The sequence below is a fragment of the Phlebotomus papatasi genome, chromosome 1 (genome assembly GCF_024763615.1).
Source record: "Phlebotomus papatasi isolate M1 chromosome 1, Ppap_2.1, whole genome shotgun sequence".
NCBI lineage: Eukaryota > Metazoa > Arthropoda > Insecta > Diptera > Psychodidae > Phlebotomus > Phlebotomus papatasi.
The window spans coordinates 66987533-67005666 of NC_077222.1; the positions used below are offsets into that span (position 1 = coordinate 66987533).

Here is an 18134-nt window from a genome sequence, read left to right on the forward strand (position 1 = left end):
TAAAGAATGGAGAAGCTCCTTTTCGAATTTAACAGGAAAATGGGATAATTATGAGCATAGACGCAGTTGAAAAACAATCGTCGTAAACATGGACATTTATGTGATTTGAAGGAATTAGAAAGAATTTGCTTTAACTTATTGGCACTACGGAAATTCTAGATATAAATAAAAATTCTAATTTAAAGTTCTGAACAACGTTTCTAAACTCGCTAAATCTTCTAAAAAGAGGCTACGATTAACTTTTTGTCGTCATAACTTTACCATTTTTCGGGTGTAAAAATATATCAACATTTTTTAATGTTAATTTTACACCTTTTGAGGATAAAATCAACATGAAAAAAGGGTAACTTTAACCCATAATACACCTAAAAAGGGTAATATTTACACCGATTTCGGAATAATACTGCAGGGTAAAATTAACATTTCCGGTATATTATTTTGACTTTTTCGGATTTCTCTCAGTGTATGAATAAAATATCTAAATTTCTTATAACGAATATATTAAAATGACTATATAAGCGTTAATGTTCGAATTATAAAAGAAAATATTCATCTTCTTGTCCTTTATGTTCCACAACTTCTTGAGTCAAGCGAAGCCTTTTTACAAAGGCTTTGCTTAGCTTAATAAAACGAAGAAATATAAAACATGCACAAAAATTATTAGGTTATGTCAAGTTTGAGGTTAAGAGAAGAATAGTTTAACAACTTGAGAACTATCTCATTTCCACTGGAAAATTTTTAACGCAAAAAGTAAAATAAACTTCCGAGTAAATTAAGTCGTAGAATTTTACAACACTAATATTGTTTAATTTACCTTCTATTGTTGTAGTCTCCATAGTGATGTCATACGATTTGGCTTTATCTTCTTTCTTGACGAGATGGGATTCTTACCTGGCTTTAAATTTTTAATTACTTCTTAAGCACTTGTTCTCATTCACTGAGACAAGGATACCTTCCAAAATTAATTGCCCAGATAAAGAAAGTTCTTTTATGCATTTCTAATTAGACAATAGTGTTTTTGGGTGCTGAGATAAAGAATGTTGAAGCAATTAGGGAACTAGGAAAGTGAGGTGCTGTCCTGATAAATTCTCCCCATTCCGGTGCACGTGCAAATGGTTGGGAAATTCACGCAATTTGCCTAAATCCTTTCCACATGGTTTGTCTGTATTCCGACAGGTATCGATGAGAGTCATCAGGCTGGCAAATTGGCAAGCTTAATTGGTGTGGAGGGAGGTCACGCAATTGGGACCAGTTTAGGAGTTCTCCGGATGTTCTATCAACTCGGTGCTCGATATTTAACCTTAACGCACACCTGCAATACGCCATGGTGAGTCCTAAGTGCTCCTGGTTGGATTTAGATCTCTCTCTGACTAAAGATTTTTTTATGGGGTATGGGTTTCAGGGCTGATTGCTGCAAAGTAGATGAACCAGGGCGGGTTCCTCACATTGGGGGTCTCTCTCATTTTGGCACGGTAAGTCATAAATCATATATCCCACCCACAACTCAAACCTGCTCATGTCTCAACTTATACACAAAAAATCTATTACCACGTGATTTATAGCTTGTCGTCACAGAAATGAATCGGCTGGTAAGTGGCAGAAATATTATTAATTAATTGAATTTCTGCTTGGCCATTGTTGAATATCACTCATGCTACCCTTGTTTTCAGGGGATGATGGTGGATCTGTCTCATGTGTCAGTGCCAACAATGCTGGACGCTCTGGCCACATCCAAAGCCCCCGTGATATTTTCCCACTCGTCAGCACATGCAATATGCAATAGTTCCAGAAATGTCCCAGATCACGTCCTCAAACGAATCGTAATGTCAATTTGCAATTGATTTTATTCAATTACTCAGAGAATGTCGAAAAACTTTCCTTTGGGTCCTATATTGTCCAAAGAGTTTGAGTTGAAACTCTTATAATTACTTCAACATAGAATAATTTTAGGACACGCCCCTTTTTGAAATAACGATTAGTAAAATTAAGTATGTTATTTATATTTTCAAAATGGAATAGCAAGACTATGTAACAAAAAACATATTTCAATATGATTTAAGATATCTATCAAACTATCAACCAAATAAAAAATTAAACCACGCCCCTAATAAAATATACCCATAAAAATTAAAAACAAGGGATAAATAAATCGTGCTGAGTGCTGGAAAAGTCAGTTAGGTGGGAAAATCTTCAAAGGTGTTGCTATAAGGCAGAGGTGTGCAAAAACCGTTGAAACCGAATTAACGTCAAAATAAGTTTGTTATAGTAACGTTTTGACCATTGACGTTCGTTTCATTTGACGTTTATTCGGTTTCAATGGTTCTTGCACGCCTCTACTATAAGGGAAAATTTTGGTTTGTCACCCACAAGTAGCAATACAATCAGAGGGCGTTATATAGTCTAATTTTTATTTTTCAAGAGGCGTATTATCTCTAACTTTTACCTTTATCAACCACCTTCTTTAATACGAGAAAAATATTTAGGAACCTTATAAATACCTTTCATCTTCAGACCTTAAGTTTATCCGTATGACTTAGTAATTTTTCATTAATCAAGATTTTTTTTAAAAATTATTCTGTAGAATTGTTTAATAAAAATTTTGATTTAATATTTAATTGCTATTGATTTTTATTGATAGAGAGCTTCGGGAACAGGGCCTTACAAACCGCTTTACATAATTCTCTCAATAAGATGGCAAGAAAATATCTTTCTATTGTGTTTGACATTTCAAATCCAGTTTATTATTTATCTAAAATGGGCGTGGCTTAAAATTTATTGTGAATATAAGTCGTATGGAAGATTTAAGAATGAATTCCTCAAAAATTGATGCTCTTTTTTTAATTTTCGGCACTCTCAAGAATTTCCTTCTTCGCCTGAGTTACTCTAAATTAATTTTCCTCTTTTTTTTCTCCATGGCTGTTCATCCCTGAAGGCGGTTAATGGTGGACTAGTGATGGTGGCCTTCTATCCCCACTTCATTAGTTGCGCGGAGAGTGCCACCCTCAGGGATGTTGTAGGTGAGTGTAAATTCAATTCATCCTTTAATTTTCCACCTGTCCGATGGAGTTCGACCGTTTCAAATGAAGGTCCAGCTAGTGGGATGAAATTGCACGTGAGTCTCCTACGAGATTCCTGAAGCACATTAAATTGAAGAATGAAGTCATGCGGAAGTTCTTGATTCGGGTCACAGTCTGGACGATTCTCAGACCAAAAAAAAAAGTCACACATAAACCTCTAGGGAATCTAAAAATGCCAAAATATCTCCCATTCCCCGAATTTTAGGCCACATTGGCGAAAAAATATCATGAGAATTTTCTTTGTTTTCGTAACAAACATCTTCTCAATGAGGAAATGCCTCCCTTTTATGGCAAATATTTTCCCAACATACACACAGGCTGGAATTTATGAGGAAAAACAAACATTACAGCAATCACAACACTTTGAGAAAATTCACCCCAACAGTCAACAATTCGTGGTTGACGTGTGACTGTTTTTTTTCTGCTACGGCTAAGGGCTTTACTTGACACTTCACCGAGACATTTCGACAGACACATTTACCCTCAGCTCCCGCACCGCAAAAGGAGCTTTCGTTTGAGACACAGGGAGGCTTTTAAGTGGGACCGGAGAAAATGGGTACACGTGAAAGGAGGAAACGAGAGAGGTTTTGCATGGTGCCATTAATCCAAATGAATGCGAGACCATTTAGTATTCGTCACGACAGGACGATATGGGGGGTCTCATGAACCCAAGGTGAGTGCCAGGGACACAAGGGGCGGATATCTAGAGAATTTGTTGAGAGAAAATAGAATAATTGAAAATTTAACGAAGAATTTGAATAACTTAATAAAATGATTATGACAGTCAACTTAACGAAAATTTAAACCATTACGCCTGTAGTTTGTAAACAAGAAAACTAATGAGAAAGGTTTGAATATAAATTCAATTATATCACAGTGAATGAAAATATAAACGTTAAAACTTCGAGAAATATTTAAAATATTTGACATCTTTACGGACTAACAGTTATCTTAACGAAAGATTTATTCGAAATGAGGAGAAAACAAAGACCTTTTACCATCTCTTCAAAATCTTGAATAAGACTGTGTCAGTAAATAATTAGGGTCTTTAACAACTCAAAAAAAAACTGAACGAAATTTTGATATACTGAATCAAGATATCGCTCCTTGAAAATTACAAGGGGCCAACTAATTTTCGGCCATTTTTTCAAGAGACAGCATGAAAGATTCAACTTTGTGTAAATAAGTATCTCAATTTAATGACTTAACAAAAACAATTTATTTTTTTTCTATTTGTATGAGTACTAATATAAACATCGAAATTTTTATATTTTTACCTTAAAAAATGTTTTTAAATGTGTTAGCTCCTTGTCGTTCTAAATGATGTGCAAATTTTGCTGAAATTAGAATGACAAGGGATCAACTTGCTTGAGTTAGTCCCTTGTTTCATAAAAATTTGAACGATGAATATATTTTGTGCCCCTTTACTTTAAACAAAATTACTGTGTTATCACACTTGCACATTCAAAGTTTAATATGATTCACATTAATTGTCGCTGGAGAGAGTCCAAATATGTAATTTGTGTGTTTGAATCATTTTATATTCAAAATTTGATCTATTTGTTGATAAAAAGGTAGACTTGGCCTGCAAAATTTGATATAAATTGATTTATAGCATTAATGCGAAAAATTAATGCGATTTTCTCTTTAATTTTTTAATGTGAAAAATATTTATGCTTTAGGTAAATTTAAACTTTTTTTTGCAGGCCAAGTCCACTTCTTTATCAATAAATAGAAAAACCCCAAATATTAAATGATTCAAAGACACAAATAACATATTTGGACGCTCACAAGCGACAATTAATGTGAATCACATTAAAATTTTAATGTGCATGATAATGCCGTTATGCAAGTAATCAAAAAGATTAAAATTTTGAAAATCTTTTCTAATAACGAAATTTAATGACTTATATCATCTGAAATTTATTAAATTGTCTTTCTAAGTGCATTAGAATCTCAAAATCGCAAAAAAGTGAGTTGACTTATTGTAATTTCCAAGGGACAATATGGAGAACTTAGAGAGGAAGTAAACTAATAAAGGTTTTGATATCTATTTTTTGAACATATAGAAACTGTCAGTTTGGAAAATAATTTACCGAAACAATTAATTGCGTCACATCTTTAATGTAATTGAAAAAGTTAACAAGCCAAATTATGTAAATGTTCAACAACAAATTTTTTGACAGGTAACTGAACGAAAGTTTGAGTTTGACAAATTGTATTAAAGGGAACAAAAAACACTTGAAAAATGTATTGAAAATTTAAATAAACTTATGCGTTTTCAGAAGATTTATACCCCTTGGTTTGAGGTAATTTTCTTGAGAGCATAAAACATGACTGTCATGGTCAGTTGACGATGACACATTCAGAACGGTTGGTGGCAAGCTTCAAGAAGCTTTCGTCTTTTGTTGAAAACACCTATTCTTATAGATAAGGGTACAATAGCTCAAGACGTGTTTAATGAGCCAGACGTGCATTTAGGAGACACCATCCCCGAAAAGTGGTAAGAAAATCATCCAAGATTGCTAGTTAAATAATGGGAATATTTGCTCCACACGTGCATTTTGTAATAAATTTAATATCCTCCCGATATAGACTTCTTTGCCAAGCCATATAGCGTCACTTCTTGCACGTTTCAGAATAGGAAGACAATGCGCAAAAATCACTTTTCTACGGTTATTTGGATTAAGGCACTTTGCAAGTTTATCTTATTCTATTACATTAGACACACTCGCACGGATGTGAGGGGTAAAACTTGTAAGAACGCGCACAAGAGGGTGAAAAGTTTTGGGGGTCGATGTAGATGGGATTCACTTTGGTACCGGGAAATGGTGAAAAGATATGGCAAGTCTACAAAATTCTCTAGCATAATTGAATAAGTGGATCTTGTGCTCTTCTGCTGGAGCGCGTTTTATCAATTCGCTGGGAAGTTTGCCGGGGCGATGGGGGTAGGGGGCAGTAGAGGTGGTGTATGGGGGTTGGTTTTAAAACAACCACAGAGCCTGGGGTTTGGGTATGCTGGGTAATCACTTCAGTCTTTCAGTGTGATTTTAATTGACCACAAAACGATCCCTTAATGCCTCATATTCCCGCCCATTTCGAGAGAACATCAAACCCGAAAACGACAAGAAGGGTATTTGATAATGACGACGATGGATTGCAATATTACGGCTCTCCTACTCCCAACATCCTGATTAATTTGTCTAACGTCTCGCCACTGTGGCATCTTGTACGTCTGCCCATGTTTGGGCCAAACTTCAATCAACCCATATCAATTGATTCTGATTGATTTTTCGGCAGCTCACATAAATCACATTCGGGACGTAGCTGGTGTGGACCATGTGGGAATAGGAGCAGGATACGATGGTGTCAATTTGTAAGTTTTACCACCCACCCACACTCTAATTAAACTTTTAAATCAATTATACCTACATTACATGCTCTGGAACATATTTGAATTTGATTTCTGTGCAGAAACACGATTTTCTATTAAAATTTTCTTAGACGAAGAATTCTGAATGATATTTGTTAAGTTTTAGTAAATTGCATTAATATTTACATATTTTAAATACGACTTATGTGAAAATTTATTTATTGGATTTAATAATACAAACTTTGTTAGAAGCCCCTTATGCGATTACAAGAATGGAGCAATACAAAGTTTCACAATTGAATTATTTAAAACATTAACAAAGATAGTTAAAATTTTGTTTATGCTGCGTCTAAATTTCAAATAAACTATCATTACATTTTTATAATAAAAATAATATGTACTCATAGATACTGATTGGAAAAACAAGAAATTAATATATTCATTATGAGCCAAGACACATTAGCTTTTAAAAACTTATTTTGCATATTCTTACAAATTTTTAGCCCTTTAAGGACGAGAAGGTCAAAAATTGGATGTCAGAAAAAATCATTTTTCTGACTTTAGGGAGCAAAATACAACTTTAGATGGCCATATGAAAAATTTCATTTTTGGGTCTCCGGTGACCCAATCGTCCTTAAAGGGTTAAAATTCTGTAGATTTATGGTGTTTTTGATGTATTTTATTGGGATTTTTGTACAATAATTTGGCACGAATTCGAATTAATCGTTTCTTCAATATTAACCGCTTTTCGTTTTTATAGCACATACATATTTGGCCGATAAATAGTCCTCTTTTTATTTTAACTTTAGTTCTGCGCTATAAAAAAGATTAGAGAGAAAAATGCAAGAGTGGTCTATTTTTCCGTCCATTTATCTGCTATAGAGGAAGGTGCCCATGCTTTGCACGGTCCCAAGCTTTATAATGACTAAATTTTTCCTATGTTTTTCAATAAATTTGACTTATTGAACCAATATTTTGAAAAACCAGGGAAAAGTGTCCTGTTTTTCAAATATTTTGCAAAATCATATTTATTGAGAATCATAGGAAAAAATTAATCATTATAAAGCTTGAGACCGTGCATCCCAACAGACCGAAAATTTATTGAAATCATTAATTTTTATTTATTTATTTATTTTTTTGAAGGTGCGACAGAAGTTTTTCATGAGCATGCTGTTTTCATGATCCTTAAACAATAATGCTAATTATTTAATATATAGTAAGGCCATGTAACTCCGACGATTGCAAAACTCGGATGCCGCGACCGATTTAACTCCGATACATCCACTTAAAATATAATTTATATTTTTATTTCTGTAATTAATTACTGCAGTATCATAATATAACTATTCTACTTTAAGAAAAACCAAAAATTATATTTTTATCGGTTTAATAAGTGGGTAAGAGAAATATTTTTTAAGCTCGGGTCAGCTGGGTTGTGTACTAAAAATTTAATTTCTGAGAAAATTTTGCTGTTGACAGCTCGTCGCTGGAAAAAGTTTAGTGTTTTTTCTATATAATAAAACATTATTTGCAATCAAAATTATTAGTAAAAGTTAGTGTAGTTATTGATCTACAAGGTGAGTAAGAGTTTATTGATAATATATTAATAATTCATACAGAAATAAGTGATTTTTGTGAATGTTTACATTTCGATGCATGTCGGATGCGGTGAAAGTCAATGTTTTGGTTCAGAATTTGCATTGTTCAGGACTCTTTTTCTGTTTCAGATGCCAAAGGGAACAAAAGAAAAGACATATAAGGACAAGCCCTACTCTAAGGAAGGTCTTAGGAATGCCTTGCAGTGTGTACGAGATGGTTCTACCATAGCATATGCATCCAAAACATTCAATGTCCCAAGAACAACACTGCACAACAAATTGTCTGGCAGATACCCGGAAGAGTGCCCCAATGGCAGGCCAACAATTCTTTCAAAAGAACAGGAAAAAGAACTTGTCAAATGGATCCTGGGATGTGCGGATGGCTGGCATCCCATCGGGGAACAAGTTCTGGACAGCGTTAAACTCATCTGTGAGGTCTACAAAATTCCAAACCATTTTACAGCTGGAAGACCCGGAGACGTTTTGTTCAGGAATTTTCTTAAGCGTCATCCAGAGCTCAGCATGCGCAAGCCAAAATCCTTCTCATTGGAAAGAGCTACTGTTACTGAAGACCTCACGGAATGGTTTCAGAATTGTCTTGGATATTTCACAGAACACAACCTTCTGAGCATTTCACCAGACCGTGTTTTTAATTGCAACGAAAGTGCCTTCTTTTTGACACCGGAAGATGGAAATGTCCTGTCCAGGAGAGGTTCACGTGTAGTTCCATCTCTTAAAAATTCAGGACCGAAGCAATGTATCACAGTACTCTTCATGGTGTCAGCTACTGGCGAACTTGCTCCTCCAATGGCTGTTCATAAAACTGACATTACTCCAAAAATTGCCATTCACAACGCAGAAGGATGGAAAATGGGAACGTCACCACAGAGTGGCTGGATGGATGGGCCACTTTTCTATGCTGGTCTTTATTTCCCGAAAATTGTTTTCCAACATTCAGAGGAGTCCATTATCAATAACCAGCACGATCAGGCCACCGACAATAATCCTTCAAATGATCCAGTCATCCCTGGAAACCAACTCTCTGTAACTTCTGAGACTCAACCGATCTTCGACACACTAAAAAAATGCTATTTCTGGCCAGGAGATATTCCAAAACGTCGTCAGAAGAAGAGGGTCAAAGCCAGCAATGTCAAACACCAGTATATTGTATCTTCCGAGGAAATTATCGCGGAACAGGAGGAAAAATTGAGGCAGGATTTACAAAAAAAGAAAGAAATTGCTGAACGGAAGTTGACCAGAGAGAGGAACAAAAAAATAAGTGCAGAAGAAAAGGAGATAAAACTAAAGGAGAAACACATGGTAAAGGAAAAGGCTCAAATGCCAATTGAAGCTGAAAAGAAAAAACGTGGAAGGAAGTCAGCCAAGAAAACCGAGGAAAAATCAAAGAATTGAGTGCAATCTTAAAATAAATAAAAATATATATAATTAAATAATAAATTAATGAAATAAATTGATGGAATAAAACTCTAAAAAAATGTTTTTGAAATAATATCTTCTCATTTTTATGCATTAAACTTTTCCTTAAAATGAGCATCCGAGTTTGATCGAATTCAACGGAGTTACATAAAAGCGTCGCAGTAACATTCTTGCGCATATATTAATATTATCGTAATTTTATTAATTTTCATCAATATTATTGCTAAAATTCTATTTCTATTATGATTCTAAATTAAACAAAGAATAATTCTATTGATTTGGAATGGGGAAAAAATATTTCATCAGTCCAAAAACAAGCATTAAAGTCGCACTCTATGAAAAGTATCCGGATTACCTCTCTTTACTATATAATTCGTCTGTTTGAAGCTATACCTTAGTTAGTTATCGAAAAGTGTCTTTGCTAAAAGATAAATAGCACTATGAACGAATAAAACGTTCCTGATATTCTAAAATATTTGAAATGTTAACCTTCTCGAGTTAACCTTAAAAATTAAGGTTTTATTAGAAAATTTATGTTTAATTTGATAGATTAAAAGTAGATCTTGATTCTGACTAAATCAACTGCTGTAGTAGTATTACTTTTTACAAGATACTGAACACTCTCATCCCAGAGCAGTTTTCAATTTTTCAAATTCAAATAAACGATAAGATTATTTATCGAACTAAAATAAACTGATGTGAATGAAATAAAGAGTTTTGATATGTGAACATGTTTATATACAGAGTACCAAAGGGGTTGGAGGACGTATCGAGGTATCCGCATCTCTTGGCCGAGTTGCTGGAATCGGAGAAGTGGACTGAAGAGGATATTGGGAAATTGGCTGGAAGAAACCTAATCAGGGTGTTTCGCCAAGTTGAACAGGTACGTTTTATCAAATAAAAATTCTGCAATATTATTTTTCTTGATTCTAAATAGCATCAGCAATGTTTACATTCCTTACAAACCTAAAAAAAAACAACGGAAAAGCACTCCAGTAGTCAGATCTTCTGCAAATGTTAAACGAACCGTTGAGGAAGTTTAACTTTAGAAATGGCATATCCTTGTTGGCTCGCGGTATTTCGTGTGGTGGCATAGAAAGTGGATGCAAGAAACTTCTACGACGCTGATGGAGTGCCTGTTCTGAATGCGGTCTCCGGCTTGTGGTCAGAAGTTTTTCACAGAATCCACCCAACGTTATGCTTTACTGTTAAGTCACCGTGCAACATGGTGTCGAGGACAGTCATTATGGGCAAAACTTTTGTATGAGACGTTCTGTGGGTGGGCAAAGTTATTCTCCAAAATGCTCCAAGGGAGAAAATTATGCCCGTCGTAGTGTGGTTGTTCATTAAAATTATTGCCTTTATTGCTACTGTTAGGATGGAAATCCCATGTCGCACTAATGATGCAGAAATTCCATCCTGATGGCGGCGCAAAACAGGAAAGCTAATACCTGATGGATTCGTATTTCCTGTTTCAAACAATGGTCCCTCCTTCTCTCAGTGACTTGTCGGCCTCGAATTTCATTATGATATATTCCATCTTTTAGCTTTTCACTGCCCGATTGAGAAAATGTGACATTGTTGATTTTCTTTTATTTGCCAGTTTTTTGCTCTGTCTCTTTATTTTGCGTTCTAGTACACTGCTAGGAAATTTATCATTTTGGGCAAATTTAGTATATTTTCATATATTTGGTATATTTTTTCAAGGAATAAATCGGCTGTTTTATCCTGTGGCATTGTCCCCTATGATTGATTTTCTCAACATTATCAACTTCCTATCAATGAAATATGTGAAGATAAGCACATACTGGATATAGGGCAGCGTAAAACTTTTTTTTTTAACTAAAAGATTGAGCAATTTAAGATCTATTACAGAACTGGACGAAAGATTTTGGGCTCAAAATAAACGAGCTGGTTGCCTCATCCAAACTGGGGTTTTTTAGATTTTTTTTTCATTTTTTTGCTAAGTAACTCTACGATCTATTCTCTACAATCTACTCTACTGATCCTATGCCCCTGATGCTGTACAATTTGAAAATATGGGCAGGTCTATAATTGTTATAAATTGATCTAATCCAAAACCATGGTGGAAGATTTTATAGTACCGGTTTTTCTATTCAATTCAATTTAATTCAATTCGAAATCGGCAATTTCATGCCTAAACTTTTAGTAAACGTTTAGTAAATTAAGTTAAAATTGATGTTTAAATAAATTTAACAGACCATTATAAAATGGAATACTTCGGAAACAATATTTTTATTCGTCGTTTACATTTAGTAAAAAAAAAATGAATCTTACAATGACTTGCTTTTAAATACAATTGGCGGATTTCATTCTACTATGTAGCAAATTAAAGGTTTCGTGAAATATTACAAAGTACGATGTTTGTGCGAAAAGCACTAAGGACGCTATATCGTATCGAGATTCGTGCTATTCATCCTTTTAATTTTTATCATACTTGAACATTTAGTCGTTCTTTTAGACTTCTAGAAAGCAATATCTTGTAAATTCCTGGTCGGGATTTTTTAGACTAAAAGGAGTGAATTCTCTTAAAGTAACGTCTTCTAGTACCCAGCCAGATTCCCCGAGAAAATCCAAGTCCATACGTTTCTCTTTTTCTGACGTTCTAGACCGGATGGCTTTTACGGTTTTCCAACTTATAGATACAGTGACAGGGACCCAGACGGCAATGACACCGTAGTAACTTAAGCCATCAATACACTAGGAACATTAAAAAAAAGCTTTTTTTTAAAGAAAATTTTCTTTATCATTGTAGGCAGAAATGTCAAATTTTTTTAAAGGGAAATTTTTAACGAAAATGTCTTCTAGTTTGTAGACGCCAATAAAAGCGACCCAGAAAGGGATTTGGCCGGAAATGATAATAGACTAGACAGGCTTTTGCAAACGTGTACAATTCATTAGGTTGCTGATTCTATGTCCATTTACCTTTAAACCTTACCAGACCTTAGGGGAGACTGGGACAAAAAGTCACAAAACGGATATTTTATTATTTTACAAGCTACTCGAGTGCTTCAAAAATTTCTAATTAGTGCAGTTTTATAGGACATTAACCGCTCTACACCTTTGTGAAAGTAATTTTCCTCTATTTTGTAAGGAAATACGTTTATCGAGCCAATTTCTAAAAGGTAATTTTTGTGACTATTATGAAAAATGCTGGGGCAAATAGTACCAGACATTGGGTATTATCATATTTTGATTCGTTTAATTAAGAGCTTCCGTAAATTTGAAAGCATACCTAGAGGACATATTTTCATAGAAAATTTATTCATTTACACCTTTGTAAAACACCGTTTTCTCTGCGAGAAAAGTGAGAAAACGAGAAAAGCGCTTTTCAAGCTATTTTAGAAAAAAACACACAAAAGACTGCAAATCGTTTGACCAATGCAAACAACAAGCGGCGAGACATGATAATGACGTTTCTTTTCGCCGTGAGACATCAGAAATTGCTTTGCTTTTTTGTTACTTTTTTCTCTATACTTTTGTTACTTTTTACCCCAAAGTAGCCATTTTTAATAAAAGTATTTCTGCAGAAAAGAACTTTTGTGAAATTCCAAAATAGATAGCGGATTCGTATTCAGAAAATCCAAATTATTTAGAAAATATTCACCAGTGCATCAATTTTAGAAAATAAGTAGGTAATAATTGTTATCTTGTGCAAGGAAAATATTTTGAAAAATAGGACTAACAATTTCGATATTTTTTATTTTCTAAATTCCTTGTTCGAATTCTAAGAAACTTACGACAATGAAGAAGGTCTATGGAGCCTATCTATAGAAAAAAATTTGACCCGCTATCTTTTTCACCTTGGATGATATTGAATTGTGAATTTTTCGATTTGTGACTTTTTGACCCAGTCTCCTCTACTGCACAATTTCAATTCACATACATAAGGGCAGACGAGGCAGAAATTTCCAAGAGCTTATCATGAGGTTTAATTACAAATTGATGGATTTATTTTTAATTTTAAAATGCATTGTATCATCGTTTTTGGAAAAAAGGCGAAATTTTGAAAGATAGTTTATAGCGGTGTAGTGGAAAATAATTAAATTTATCAAAAATTTTATGTATCGAACAGTCTTGTGGGACCGTCTTAATGTCATCTAACGGATAAAAATGCCGAACATGTTTTTTCTTGAATTTTGGAAATCCAATATCTTTTATACGGAATAATATATTTTACTAAATTTGGGTCATGTTACCAGTAACACTCCGCAGACGCGCCGATTTTCCTTTGAATTTTGTAATTCGAGTCTGAAGTTTAGCATAAATATTTTTGAGCAATAATCAGTTATTATTTCTCAATTTTGATTATCATTGGACTTTAAATTTGATTTCCTATATTTAATTTCTAGCAGTGTATCATTGTGATAAACTGTGGACCATTGTTCAAGTCCTTGGTAAAAAGTGCCATTTGAAGCATTCTGTCTCGTTGTGGGTGAAAAAGCTTTGGTGATATTTTCCAAGTTTGATAAGGCTCCTTTTTTACTGGGCTTCTCTTTATTGGCAGAGAAAATGTGAAAAGCAATTTGATAGAGAATTGAGAGTGATGTTTTTCCAGAGCCCCCGAGTTACAAAATGCAGACTTTTCCAATGTGGAAACTATTTATTGGGCAGGGTGTCATAGATAAAAACACCAGTCTGAGCAATTTCACTGATGGTGCTTCTGATGGAGAACTCGTGGCTTTGCCGTACAGATTTGTTTTCACCCCTATAGTGTATCGAACCTCGAAATCACAACCCCCATCTTTTAGGCATAGTTGGTATGACCTTCCACGCGTATGGTGCAAGAGTTGGACATTGTTGTAGCTCTTTCCGCTGTGGCCCTGCTCACAGAATCTCTCGCATGATTGTCCTGTGTGGGCGATCGATTGGGGGTATTGGGGGGTTGAGCTTGAATTGAGCAAAAGCTTTTCTCATCATAATGGATGCGAGAATGGAGTTTGATTTTTGCACCACTCTTTGTATAATGGTGGTCTCGTGGCAACTGTCGCTCATTTCGGCTCCAGCTCACACGCTGGATAGGAGGGTCCAAGTGCTCTAGTACGTTGGCAAATAGTTTTAGCTCCCTCAGCCCCCAAAAAAGCCGCCCGCTCAGCATGATTGATTGCTTTTCAATAAACGATTTCCTTTATTGCATTATATGGCTCTCTCGCTATAATGGCAAGCTGTTGCAGGATATTTATTCAATTTCACCCCAAACCACTCAGCATCGCTGATTAATGACTCCACTGACCATACCATGGGTTCATCAGCAACCAATCTGACCTCCCTGGGTGGTAGGAAATGTGGGATTTTCTAGTAGTGAAATAGAGAAATAACCGCGTGTGAAATACGATGTTTCATAGCCTCAAAAGTACCATTAAAGGCCATCTGGTGATTCATGTTTATCAAAATACGAATTTATGCTGCAATGCATGTTACTTTTTTTTTGCTACAGGTCAGAGATCAATTGGAGGCTCAGGGCATGCCACCGGTGGATCAATCAATACCGCCAGAGGACATCCTGGGACGGTCATACTGTCGCTACTCTGGCCCCCGGACGTGATGGTAAATGTACCCCTGAGGGTGACTTCAGCCAACAATATCATGAACAAAATCCCTATCTTCAGAACATATTGTGATTTAATTTAATCTGAGTCGATCAACGGACGACAATTGTCGCAACATATAATATGGCACATTTATTTGCCAAAAAAAAACAAAAACAAGGGAAAATTGCTCCCAACAGAGAGGAAAAATTTCAATACAATCGAGTTTCAAAAGAGAAAATATAGATAAATTTGTAACATGACCAATTTGTTGTACATATTGAAGAGGAACAAGGGGTAGGTGACACAAAAAAATGAGAATATGTGTGGAGTCACAAAAAAGGGGTCAACGAGGATTGGTGTTTCTGACGACGAAGCAGAGATGGGAGGATTTTTTTGTCTATATGTAAATTTTTATGGTGATATATTGCATGTTTTTCTCAGGCTTGTCCCCTTTATTGCATAACATAAAAATGCTGAAAATGTTTGGAAAACCAGAAAATGGTTTATTTCAATCATATAATGCATTTTAGCAGTTTGCACATAAACCCCATTATTTCATTCAATAAATCTTCCATGATTAGCACATTATAATACATATATAGTTCGTGCTAATGTCCCAAGATGAAATATAACTTTGTAACAAAAAATTACGAAGGTCCTCTAATCGATTTTTAAAAATCTTACATCAAAAATTTAGAATTTTACACTTTAAGGACAATTTGGGTCTCTGGTCACCCAAAAAGTTGTACCTACGATCACCTGAAGGTTTGTTTTCCTCTAAGGAACCAGAAAAAATAATTTTTCCTAACCCTCAATTTTTGACCCTTTCGTCTTTAAAGCGTTAGAGCACTGATTTCGCTAATTGAAACAGCAACTAGGCTTTGTGCAGTTTCATTTATATCGGCATTTGCTGAGCAAATGCAAATAAGCTAGTTGCTAATCTAACCAAAGATATGCCGTCTTACATTTTTAGTAAATAAATAATAAAATAGTGTTATTCAATTTTAGAAGTTCATTACAAATTATTGATTAAATACTTTGGATTTACGATTGAAAAAAATTAAAATTTATTAGTAGTACTATTAAATTTGTCACATGCGGCATAGCCTCAATCTTTCAAAAACGACAATTACACTGTGCAACGATGATTTTGTCGCCGGGTTCTCATGCTACTTTTTCTATTGCTAGGGTCAAATGATTTACGAAAATACTTATCATTTTGATTTCATTTGGATTTTGCGACTGGTATTTACGAAAAACGGTTTTTTCCGTTTTTTGATACTTGGGTGCCTATATCTCCGAATCTACTGAACCGATTTATTTCTCACTAAGGAATAATTTGTTCTCCTTTAGATGCCCGATAAATCCTCTGAACAGATGAAGTTCGTACAACCGACACCAGGGGCGCTGTAGTCCCATAAATGTCAGAAAACATGTAAAAATCGAAATTTGTAGCAACTTTGATCAAGAATATCTCGAAAACTAAAACTGTTCCTAACAATCTTATTTATGGGTTTGATAGAGAATTTTATTAGCTACATTTTTGTTCATATACAACTTTTTGCTCAGATTATTTTTTAGCCTCGAAATAGAGGTTCAAACGAAAAATGAGCACCCAGCCAACTAGAGAAAACCCTCATTATTTCACACATTTTGACTTTTTCTTTTCAAGTTGAGGTAAATCCAGGATATTTTCATACTTTTTCTAAATTGCATAAGTTTAATAAATATATACATATTTTTTCTTTTACATCGGAAAATTTCTTAGCCCAAGATACACAGTCTCAAAGATGGCGTGACGCGCTTCATATTTCACTTGTGATTTTTGACAAAAATTTTAAAGTGCTCTATTTCGGGAAGAGGCCAAGATATTTTTTGCTATTTTTTTTTTTAAATCTGACATGTAATTTTATTCTCTTTAAAGGCGTCTCCAAACTTTCCCCTATCATTGTAGGAAGCAACGTCAAAATAAAAAAAAGGCAATTTGTTTATGAAAATTGATTCTAGTGTATAGACACCATAAATCGACATACTTTTGATTTTTTTTAAATTAAAAAGTATATTATTAACATAAAAAACTACATTCCCTCAAAGAAAGAGGGTCCACTTTTTTGTTGAACTACTTAATTTTTTTTTTTTGGAAATTCCCCAAAACAATTGAGTAGTTAAACTCAAAAATGGATAGACTTCTTTTCAGGGAGTATAGCACCACAATAGTATTTACCAAAAGGAAAAATATTGAAACTTTTGGATTTGGTATTTAAAAGAAAAAAAAGTTCAAATTTTTTTTTTGGTAAAAACAAAAGTTTTTCACATTTTTAGTACATATACGCTATTTTTTTTTAAAATGTTTTAGACTTTGATCACTTTACTTTTCGAAAAAAATACAGTACGACTCCAATAGAGTCAACACATGTCATGTCTGCAATATTCTAAGTTATTTTTCTTGTTGAAGTTACTATTTCACTCATTCAAAATTGACTCAGATTGTTACTCGACAAAAGTAGTTTAAAAGTTTGACATTAAATTTGAAATTTTACATATTTTTACATATTTTTCACTGTGTTTGAAATTTTTAGGAATTAATACTATCAGAGTCGTACTGGACTTTTTATTTATATATTTCGCAATAAAAGTCTAAAACATTTTCAAAATAGAGTATATGTGCCAAATATATGTTAAAGTTTTGTTTTTGACAAAAAAAAATTTTTTGGACTCTTTTTTTTAAATACCAAATCCAAAAGTTTCAATATTTTTCCTTTTGGTAAATACTATTGTGGTGCTATACTCCCTGAAAAGAAGTCTATCCATTTTTGAGTTTAACTACTCAATTGTTTTGGGGAATTTCCAAAAAAAAAAATTAAGTAGTTCAACAAAAAAGTGGACCCTCTTTCTTTGAGGGAATGTAGTTTTTTATGTTAATAATATACTTTTTAATTTAAAAAAAATCAAAAGTATGTCGATTTATGGTGTCTATACACTAGAATCAATTTTCATAAACAAATTGCCTTTTTTTTATTTTGACGTTGCTTCCTACAATGATAGGGGAAAGTTTGGAGACGCCTTTAAAGAGAATAAAATTACATGTCAGATTTAA

General features: G+C 34.0%; 1 protein-coding gene across 1 annotated transcript in view; it reads left to right on the forward strand.

The window, feature by feature from the left end:
• The window catches only part of LOC129797957 (dipeptidase 1), a 144713-nt gene extending 129416 nt beyond the window's left edge, over positions 1–15297 (forward strand). The window contains exons 5-12 of the mRNA XM_055840855.1: positions 1177–1327; positions 1403–1472; positions 1563–1589; positions 1671–1820; positions 2933–3017; positions 6378–6453; positions 10230–10368; positions 14944–15297. Coding sequence (XP_055696830.1) covers positions 1177–1327; positions 1403–1472; positions 1563–1589; positions 1671–1820; positions 2933–3017; positions 6378–6453; positions 10230–10368; positions 14944–15051 — 806 coding nt within the window. The 3' untranslated portion in view covers positions 15052–15297. The remainder of the gene's footprint in view (positions 1–1176; positions 1328–1402; positions 1473–1562; positions 1590–1670; positions 1821–2932; positions 3018–6377; positions 6454–10229; positions 10369–14943) is intronic.
• Positions 15298–18134: the final 2837 nt, after the last annotated feature.